Source organism: Poromitra crassiceps (genome assembly GCF_964638095.1).
Source record: "Poromitra crassiceps genome assembly, chromosome: 9".
In the NCBI taxonomy this organism is placed as follows: Eukaryota; Metazoa; Chordata; class Actinopteri; order Beryciformes; family Melamphaidae; genus Poromitra; species Poromitra crassiceps.
In genome coordinates this window covers 1,176,721-1,187,639 of record NC_139630.1, presented here as the reverse complement: position 1 = coordinate 1,187,639, position 10,919 = coordinate 1,176,721, and the positions used below count along the sequence as shown (strand labels likewise).

The window sequence follows — 10,919 nt, the reverse complement described above, 5'->3', positions numbered from 1 at the left end:
TGGCCCTTTGGTAGCGAGGACATTTTTTTGTGGTCCACTCTATCATCAAAGTTCCTGGGTTACGGCATGACAATATTGTTCGGCCCCCGGCAACAATCTTGGTTTCTCATGTGGCCCCCCATGAAAAATAATTGCCCACCCCTGGTCTATAGTCATGGGCCTGCATGGTCTCTAAAGTCTCCTCTGGCCTGGGTCTATAGTCATGGGCCTGCAGGGTCTGGCCTGGGTCTATAGTTATGGGCCTGCAGGGTCTGACCTGGGTCTATAGTCATGGGCCTGCAGGGTCTGGCCTGGTCTATAGTCATGGGCCTGCAGGGTATGGCCTGGCTCTATAGTCATAGGCCTGCAGGGTCTGGCCTGGGTCTATAGTCATGGGCCTGCAGGGTCTGGCCTGGGTCTATAGGCATGGGCCTGCAGGGTCTGGCCTGGGTCTATAGTATTGGGCCTGCAGGGTCTGGCCTGGGTCTATAGTCATGGGCCTGCAGGGTCTGCCTGGGTCTATAGTCATGGGCCTGCAGGGTCTGCCTGGGTCTATAGTCATGGGCCTGCAGGGTCTGACCTGGGTCTATAGTAATGGGCCTGCAGGGTCTGGCCTGGGTCTATAGTCATGGGCCTGCAGGGTCTGACCTGGGTCTATAGTCATGGGCCTGCAGGGTCTGGCCTGGGTCTATAGTCATGGGCCTGCAGGGTCTGGCCTGGGTCTATAGTCATGGGCGTGCAGGGTCTGACCTGGGTCAATAGTCATGGGCCTGCAGGGTCTGACCTGGGTCTATAGTCATGGGCCTGGAGGGTCTGCCTGGGTCTATAGTCATGGGCCTGCAGGGTCTGACCTGGGTCTATAGTCATGGGCCTGCAGGGTCTGGCCTGGGTCTATAGTCATGGGCCTGCAGGGTCTGACCTGGGTCTATATTCATGGGCCTGCAGGGTCTGCCTGGGTCTATAGTCATGGGCCTGGAGGGTCTGCCTGGGTCTATAGTCATGGGCCTGCAGGGTCTGACCTGGGTCTATAGTCATGGGCCTGCAGGGTCTGGCCTGGGTCTATAGTCATGGGCCTGCAGGGTCTGCCTGGGTCTATAGTCATGGGCCCGCAGGGTCTGCCTGGGTCTATAGTCATGGGCCTGCAGGGTCTGGCCTGGGTCTATAGTTATGGGCCTGCAGGGTCTGACCTGGGTCTATAGTCATGGGCCTGGAGGGTCTGCCTGGGTCTATAGTCATGGGCACGCAGGGTCTGCCTGGGTCTATAGTCATGGGCCTGCAGGGTCTGACCTGGGTCTATAGTCATGGGCCTGCAGGGTCTGCCTGGGTCTATAGTCATGGGCCTGGAGGGTCTGCCTGGGTCTATAGTCATGGGCCTGCAGGGTCTGACCTGGGTCTATAGTCATGGGCCTGCAGGGTCTGGCCTGGGTCTATAGTCATGGGCCTGCAGGGTCTGACCTGGGTCTATAGTCATGGGCCTGCAGGGTCTGCCTGGGTCTATAGTCATGGGCCCGCAGGGTCTGCCTTGGTCTATAGTCATGGGCCTGCAGGGTCTGGTCTGGGTCTATAGTCATGGGCCTGCAGGGTCTGCCTGGGTCTATAGTCATGGGCCTGCAGGGTCTGGCCTGGGTCTATAGTCATGGGCCTGCAGGGTCTGGCCTGGGTCTATAGTCATGGGCCTGCAGGGTCTGACCTGGGTCTATAGTCATGGGCCTGCAGGGTCTGCCTGGGTCTATAGTCATGGACCTGCAGGGTCTGGCCTGGGTCTATAGTCATGGGCCTGCAGGGTCTGGCCTGGGTCTATAGTCATGGGCCTGAAGGGTCTGCCTGGGTCTATAGTCATGGGCCTGCAGGGTCTGGCCTGGGTCTATAGTCATGGGCCTGCAGGGTCTGGCCTGGGTCTATAGTCATGGGCCTGCAGGGTCTCTCAGTAGGATGAGCAGCTTGCGGTTTCTGTCTTAACACTTTGCGATATTAAAGTCCCCATGAAATGAACTCCCATTAAATGTACTTCCTGAAAGAGTATCTTTAATGATCTCATTCTGCACCAAGAGGCGTAAATATATATTCCAACCAATAAAACCATCAATAAAACCATTTTTTACCCTCCTATAAAATAAAACGGCCTTTCTCTGCCTGATTGATATTCCATTGGTTTACACTTTTGAATGTTTCTGCCCCTAAAGGCATTATTGTCCCGCGACGACATACAGTACAGATCCTATTTCATGAAGTTTTTGAATATATCTGTTTCCCAAAAGTAAGGAATGACGAGTGGAATAACAAACCTGGAAGTTGTTTTGGTGTTTTTTAAGACCTGGCTAATCAATAGAAATGCAAACCAAACCTAATCATACCATGCCATGGCTAGAGACAGAGCTGAAGGAGACGAGGCATACAGTAAGTTATCACTCACATGCAGCTTCTCCCAAACGTTTTCAGTCAGTTTTCGTCTGCCCTCCGCTGTCTTCTATCTCCTCCGGGAACCTCCTTTTTCGACTCTGTTTCTCTCCCTGAACAAAGTGAAGAGCTTGCTGTCGCCCGCTCATGTTCTCAGTACACAGAGCTGCGCACTTTGAAAATGTTTGAACTTTTTGAGCAAAGAGAGCACGGAGCTTCAAAGAGCCTTATCGATAGTCTCGTAGCAACAGCAGCAGACATGACCAGTGCATCCCACGAGCATTCAGCGGTGCCAGCTAAAGAAAGAGGTTCCCGACAGACACAGAGCCTCAGTCTGTCATCCTCTGCATCTAGGTATTTGTCTTTTTATTCATCCCATCTCCTCTCCTCTCTTCTCTTCTCCTCAGGGGGGTTTTCTGCCCCTCCGTCCGCTTTAAATCCCTCCCTCGTCCCCTCGCTCTTCTGTTTCCCGGTGTCTTTCTAGTTCTATCTCCTGCTCTTAGGGACTCTGCTGCTCCATGTTATCGAGCAAAGGTTCTTTCTTCATGAACTGCAGATGTCTGACGGACCTCCACACGCCGACGTAGCTGTCGCTGGCCGCCTGGCCACCACCAGAGGGGGGCGCGCTCTCTCTGTGGAGGTGCTCCCGCTGCATCTCCACCGCCTCCTGGTCCGTCATGAACTTGGGGTTCACTCCTCCTACTTCTCCTTGTTCTCCTTCTCCTCCGTCTCCCGTCCACAACTCTCCGTTAGCCACGCCGGTCGGCGCCGCCTCTCCACCGCCTCCGGGCACTTCCTCTCTCTCTGGGTGGCCAGATTCAGTTGGAACCACAGCGTTGGTACCGTTCCCGGCGCCGTCCGGCGGGGGTTTCTCCCGGTAAGGCTCCCCGGGCAGCGAGCCGTCTGCGCCGTCCTCCTCGAGGTCCTGGTACAAGCTCTTCTTCCTGGTCTCGAAGTACTTGACCACGCAGTAGGTGACGGAGCCGACCGTGTTGACCACCACGCCGGCGATGAACAGGCGCGAGGGCTCCACGTCCTTGAACGCCAGCATGCCGACGGTGATGGTGGCGATGCTCTTGACCACGCCCACGAAGCTGGTGGTGACGGCGGAGTTGATGTAGGTGCAGTGCAGCGTGGTGAAGTTCATGGCGCAGCCGATGATGATGCAGACCACAAAGATGCCCGTGATGTTGGGGTTCTGCCAGCCTGTGTACGTCCACATCTTCACCGCGTCCATGGAGATGAGGGCACACACCAGCAGCACCTGTGTGGGTGGGTGGGAGGTGGTGGGTTGGAGACAGAGAGAGAGAGAGACAGAAAGAGAGAGAGACAAACAAGAAAGTGAGGTAGAATTGAAGCTTGTAACTGCAAAGAAACACACAAACACACCATAAATTTGAATGCAAATGTGTGCACAGTGGGAATTGAGCCCCTAACCATTGTTCATTACCGGTGAGGCCATGATGGCGATGGCGTACTGGGCGGTGAGCGGGCCGTGGCCGCTGTCCAAAGCGGTCTTCTGGATCAGAACCAGGTAGGAGGCGTGGACGATTACTGCCAGAACGCCGGTAACGTAACCAAACGGATCGCCGGTCAGATCACCAGCGCCTGGTGGGGACGGAGAGAGAAACACAGAGGAGAGCAGAGGGTTAGACCAACAAAGTTCACAAAGGTCGGTGCTAGGATGGATGGGCTGGAGGAGGTTGGGTTTAGCCATGAGGAGTGACGATTGGTTGAGGTTAGGGTTAAATAACAGGCCAAGCCAATCAAAGTCAGAGTTGTCCCTCCCGTCGATCCATTCGAGCGCCAACTGGTGCGCGCGCGCGCGTGCGCGTGGGTGCATGCGTGCGTGTGCGTGTGCATGCGTGCGTGCGTGTGTGCGTGTGTGCGTGTGTGTGTGTGTGTGTGTGTGTGTATGTGATAAGTACTTCCTGATAGTGAACATAAAGGTTCGACACCCACACCCGAACATTAAAAACTCCATTAGGGTTTTGGCTAATGTGTTCTCAGACGCTTTGGCTCGCAACGCCCGGAAAAAAACACTTGTGATTCACTTTTTTAGGCGTAAACATGCAAAATGGTGCTTAATGATGATTTGTCTTGTCTCTTTTGACGTTACCTTACATGATTAATCATTGGAAGAAGTATAGAAGAAGCTGCAAATATTTACTACAGTATTTCACACAGGAAAAGGCGAGATTTATGACAGAACAGTGAATTTGTGTGAACTTTGCACATTTATCAAATCATATTACGACCAAACAGGCTGAGATTCATCGTGTTAATGGACAATCAGCGATTGAGGTTAGGAAATGAATTATTGACTGATGGTGTTGCTCATGATTTTCAGGATCACGGGAAATGGACGATAATTTCCTGCTAGGAAAGATGCTTAAAGGGAAACTTCACAGAAAAACTATGCTGATTTATTTTGCACGTGATCTCACACATATCCGACAACGGTAAAGACTTTTGCAGACATTCATTTAGTGTGATAGTTATTGAGAGTTGACTTGAGTTAAGTGTGGACCAGTGATGTCACCACAAGACTGTACACAATAATTCGGTGCCTTATCTTATTGTTTGTTTATGTATTTATTTATTCATTCATCATCATGTATGTGCACGTGCGTGCGTGCGTGTGTGTGTGTTGCATGTGAGTGGGCGAGTGTGTGTGTGTTTACCGGCCAGTGCGGCTCCCCCGGTGGTGATGATGACGGCGGTGATGACGCCTGCGGAGGGCATGCCGTTCCTCAGCACGCACACGCCGATGCTGAGCGTGAAGAGAGGCAGGCAGCGCTTAAACACCACGTACATGGGCAGGCTGAGGCCGCGCAGAGACCACAGAGTCAGGGTCGACTGCAGCGTCGACAGGATGGACACACTGCCAAACTCCTGCTCTCACACAAACACACACACACACACATATATATACACACACACACACACACACACGTGTGCACACACACGTGTGCACACACACAGACACACACACACGTGTGCACACACAGGCACGCACGCACGCACGCACTCACGCACGCACACGCACACGCACACACACACACACACACACACACACACACACACACACAGAGCGGACAAGATCAATGTGCATGTCAGCTGGTCTGATGATTTAAAGCTAGAGTGCGCTACTTTGACACAGGGGCGTTTCTCCGGGTGGGCCTGGGTAGGCACAGGCCCACCCACTTCTTGCCCTGGCCCACCCAACAAAAAAAAAAGATTTCTAGAGCCAAACTTGCTGCTGCCTTACTAGCTAATGGTTTTGTAGCCTAAAAACGCAGGGCACATCATCTCCAGAGTCTAATGCATGACGACTTCATGACATCTAGGAATTTTCAAAAAGCAAAATTCCGTCATGCAATTTGATCCAGGCCCACCCAATTTTATCCAGGCCCACCCATATTTGAATTTCTGCCTACGCCCCTGCTTTGACGTAGCCTATAAGTGAACGTCCACTACATTCAAGTCACAATGCTGATTAAAGTCCCCCGTCCAGTCAGTGTTTCTACCTGTATAAGCCCCCGTTCACACCATGCGCCGAAGCAACGCTCAACCTACGCTGAACCCACACGTTTCATGTAGGCGTCCTTGTTAACAGGCGAGGCCGTTCACACCACCCGCGCGCGTGTCACGCTGAAGCCACGCTCACGCCTTGCTCAAGCAATCGTTCAGGATTCAGTCCTATTTTCCCAGCGTGACGCGTGAAGCTTGAAGCTGCCAGGCATGAAGTCAATGGGAGTTGTGGGCAGGTTCAAGGCATGCCGAGGAGGTGCTGAGAGGAAAAGAGAAGGCTTCTTAGGCGTCAGTTCAGCTTGTGTCTGCCTCACGATTTCAGGATTTCAGACGGACAAGCCCGTCTTTTATTGTCACACGAACACTTCAACACATGCATGCGGCCACAAACACACACTTATGCTGACGGTGGCCGGTGAAATATGTCCTCTGCATTTAACCCATCCAGGCTTGTCCTTTCCTCCAGGGGGCAGGCCAGGAGCAGTGGTCACTTTTTCTTTCCAGCGCCCGGGGACCAACTTCGGATGTTGTCGTCACTGGTCGGTCAGTGGTCGCTGTACGAGAAAGCGACCACTGCTCCTGGCCTGCCCCTCGGAGGAAAGGACATGCCTGGATGGGTTAAATGCAGAGGACACTTTTCACCGGCCACCCTCAGCACGAGTGTGTTGTGGCCGCATGCATGTATTGTGGTGTTCGTGTGACAATAAAAGACGGGCTTGTCCGTTACGAGAGAGAGTTTTAACATGCTAGCTTGTCCTCAGTCAGAAACAAATTGTTGTTTTGTCATTTTGTTTTGTCATTGTTCCATTTAAGCAACAGTGTTTTTTTTTACTTTAAGCACAAAATTAAGTTATTTGTCAAAGAAATATTTGGCGAACATTGTGGGTAATGACAGTGGTGTTGTCTACGTGCTACGCAGGTATACGCAGTATACACACTGCGAAATGACTCAGATTTGCGTATGCGCACTGGGAAATGCGCTATGGTATCGTTTTCAATTTCCATTCATAAAATTCACCCTGTGCGCTCTGTGTGTTACCCTACGTTCACACACAGCACCCAAGCCTTGCCTTTACTCACGCTTTTAAATAGGCGTCCTTTTTAGTCAATGAGGCTGTGTACACAGGGCGCCTCAACGTGAACCTTCCGTGTACCCACGCCTCGCCTGAGCTGCGCCGATTTTTACGTGAGTTCTATTTTCAAGCCGACTAGGCGCGTGAAGGCAGACTTTTTCTGTCAAGCCAGGAAAGAAAAACGCGACAATATCCGTGGGAAATGGCAAAGTCAACTGAATTTCAAAATAAAATGGTGTTACAGCGTTGAGCAGAGAGAGAGAGAGAGAGAAAGAGATTGACGGGTGGCTATCACGTGGGGCTTTCTCCCCGTCGGCAAACAAATCTTCAGGAGACAGAATAGCGACCGAAGAAGCAAAATGAAGCTGATAGCTGAAGCTATTCTGTAAATTTGGGGAGGAACAACAACAAAAAATGGGTCGAATCTCCGCCCACTTACGGCCGAAGCCACGCCCCCCCCCCCCCCCCCCCCCCCAGTCAGACACAGTATACCCTCTGAAAAAAGGTAGACTACACCACTGGGTAATGAGGAGTTATGGGGGCTGTGTGACGTTCAAAACTATTTACCCACTCATTTACAGCCCCGACGGAGTAGGCTATACAGCTAGGCTTTGACATTAAATATGCAGCATTCAGGTGCTGCTCGTATATGTCCCATCTCCCGATGATGTGAACAATGTAACAATTAGGCCTTTAATCATTCACCTAAATACATCATATACTTTCATAAGCACATGTCTCCTTGACATTCACACACCTTTTCAACTCTGTACACCATCTCACATGTTCAACCACAGAACTCCTAATCTATCAGGAGCAAGTCATGGTACAGAGATGACATCACGTGGGATGAACAGTCAGAGCATTATGGAGACAGTTACATCGCTGACACGAGAAGACATCAGGACCGTTCATGTATAGATTAGGATTTCTGTGGTTGAACATGTGACATCACATCATGTACTACAGAGTTGGAAAAAGTGTGTGAATGTTAAGGCGAGATAGATGTGCTTATGAACGTATATATGTGTACCGGTATGTATTTAAGTGAATTACGAAAGGCCTAATGGTTAAAATTTTCTCATCACCCGAGTTGGGAAGTTGTTCTTCCTCGTGTGTTCATGAGCTTTTTAATGGTCATGTGGAAACACCATGCCTGCTACAAAGATGTTTTTTTTTGTTTAAACATGTTGATAGCTGTTTCCAGTTTTTCTGTGACCACAAACAGCAAAGGAAATGGTCACAAACTCGTTTTCCTGACACCACGTGCACGTACTCTCGCTGCCAGAAGCGGGAGCCAAAGGCTCTATAGACGGTTTTCACGGAATTGTCAGTCCTGCTCTGCTTCTTCTTCTTCTTCTTCTTCTTTTTCTGTCCATAGCAAACACTGTAACAGGAAGTGAGCTGAGGTTCACGTTCCATGAAGGAGGCACAACCTTAACCAAACCAGGGGTTTCCCACAGGAGCTGCAGCACCACAAGCTATTTAATTGGTCCCTCATTGGCGAGCTGCGTGATCACGCGCCCGAGCATAGTCTGCTTTATCGTCTATTTTACTCTAAATCGGACCATAATTTAGAAAATGAACATGATGCTGTATTGAAGAAGATGTGAAACTAGTGATTGAGACCATCAACTCATTAGCAAAGTGGTTCCTGAGCTAATGAATCAAGTGAGAAGTATGGCCATTTCCCCATTGACTTGACTTGTATGCAATCAGACAATCAGATTTAGGTTGAAGTAATATTGCAAGACAGAAACACCCCAAAGTGAACTGGCTCTCAGGGGGAGTGTGAGACTAGTTGCAGTGCAATATAAAATACAGTCCTCTCCTTCCTGTATGCTGGCCTGATTAGGGGCTATTCTACCGTATATTCTGTTTGTTGTTTGTTTTCAAACCAAATGATTCATCATCATCTCAGTACTGTACTTTGCTTTTTGACAAATGACATTTTGTAAAGTGTTTTTGAAATATTGTTTCTGATAAACAGCCCTGCCAATAAAGTTAATGAATATAGAGAGTTAGTCTGTCAATTGCACAGTCAGTCAGTCAATCAATCAATCAATCAATCAACCAATCAATCAATTAATCAGCCAATCACCAGCTGGAAAATTCCAACAGGCAGTTTTACGAGGTTTACCGCAGGGATGAACCTTCTCCCGCATAAGTGCTTTAGAGCAAGACAAATTCAAACTAGTTGTTCCAGTGGAGCTGCAGTGACCATGCAGTAGAAGACTGACTGTGGTTTTACTGGGCAGCTCTAATCAAATCATCAATTGTAATGTGAGGTGTGATGTCAAACAACTGAAATGACCAAATTGTGTCCATTTTTAAAGCTTAAATTCTTAAATCAATTGTTCAAGAAGCAGAATTGTGTGACCTGATTTCCCAACATCACCATGTCGTCATTATGATTCCACTGAAAGACGACAAACCAACTGGTACACTGATGTGCTGATGTGTCAGCTTGAAAAGCTTTTTGTATTTTTTTCTCTCTTTGGCAGCACAGGTCACTTATTGGTCAGATGCAGACATGCACAGGTCACTTATTGGTCAGATGCAGAACCAAAACCTGCATTTCAGCATGAGAGACACTGAAACAGACTGCCATAATCTAAATAATGCATGTTTTGACATGGCCAGCTGCAGGATAAAGACGTCACTATAGGCATTAGCACCTGAAGATACAATGCAATATATCTTTCAAAAACAGATGCATATGCATCTGTTTTTGAAAGATATTGCATATAAAACGTATTATGTTTTAATGATAATGAAAAACAATCTGATTTTTTTTGTCATTTATAACTACCGGTAATTTAGTAATTGGACTGCTGGAGGAAGTCCCAGGACCACATTAAACTATACTTTTTAAACTGTTAGCCTGTTTGAAAGGGTCCCAACATCACTGAAACTTTGGTAGCACTTTCTATGAAGCAAGTGTCTATAATAGGCAAAATCATACTTATAACACATTATAATGCCATCATAATGCATTAATAGGCATCATGCATAATACAGTTATAATGTTTTATAACATCATCACATTATAAATCTGTTATAAAGCTTTTCATTACCAATGGCTAATGCAAAAGCTTTATAATAGATTATGAGTAATGTTATAAAACAGCTGTCTAATTATAGCTATACAATGCATTATTGCATTATAATGTGCTATAATTATAATGTAACAACAATGTAGCATAGACGGGCTTATAACACTCAAGGCTACTTTCCCAAACAAGAATGCCTGGAAGTCCCCAGTTTGGGATTCACTGCTTCAATGCCCTTTTCACAGCAACCGTTTTGAGGTGGTAAAGCAGGTGGAACCAATAACATTAATGAGGGCCCTATATAGCCCTGGAATACCTAAATGGAATGGAACCATATTGATTACACCTGCTTTACTTCCTGTGTTACTGCCTCAAAACGGTTGCTGTGAAATGGGTCTATTCGCCCTTTAATACTTCCCACCCAATTCACCCATAAAGGCAGGAAGTACAGGTGCAAGCAGAACATTAATGAGGGTTTCCAACTTCCAATCCATTTGGTGATCCAGTGCTGGGGCCCTCGTTATTTTTGCTTGCACCTGTGTTACTTCCTGCATTTTTTTTTTACACAAAATGGGTGGGAAGTGAAAAAGGCTATAATAGCTACCCCCATAACTTTGAGTCTGCATGTGTAACAATTTTTTTTTTTTTTTTTTTTTACCTTGGCCAGCTGCCCGCTGAACGGGGGGATGGTGACCCAGCCAAGGCGGCGCAGGGTCTCCAGGCTGAGCGCCGCCGTGCTGCTGGTGAGGAACTGGATGAGCGTCAGGTAGTTGAAGTGATAGTTACTGATGAGGAACTTCAGCAAGATGTTCAGAGAGCCGGAGAACACGCCGTGCGCCACGGCCACAGAGATGCCCAGCAGGCGGCCCTTACACACGTCCAT

General features: G+C 48.7%; 1 protein-coding gene across 1 annotated transcript; it reads right to left on the bottom strand.

Annotated features, from left to right (window-relative positions):
* Window positions 1-2,875: 2,875 nt before the first annotated feature.
* slc35d3 (solute carrier family 35 member D3) lies at window positions 2,876-10,919 on the bottom strand (the record flags this gene model as incomplete). The annotated part of the gene is made up of 4 exons (XM_083643429.1): window positions 2,876-3,640; window positions 3,827-3,984; window positions 5,061-5,271; window positions 10,695-10,919. The coding sequence occupies 4 exons, from the start codon at window positions 10,917-10,919 to the stop codon at window positions 2,876-2,878; spliced, it is 1,359 nt and encodes a 452-aa protein (XP_083499555.1).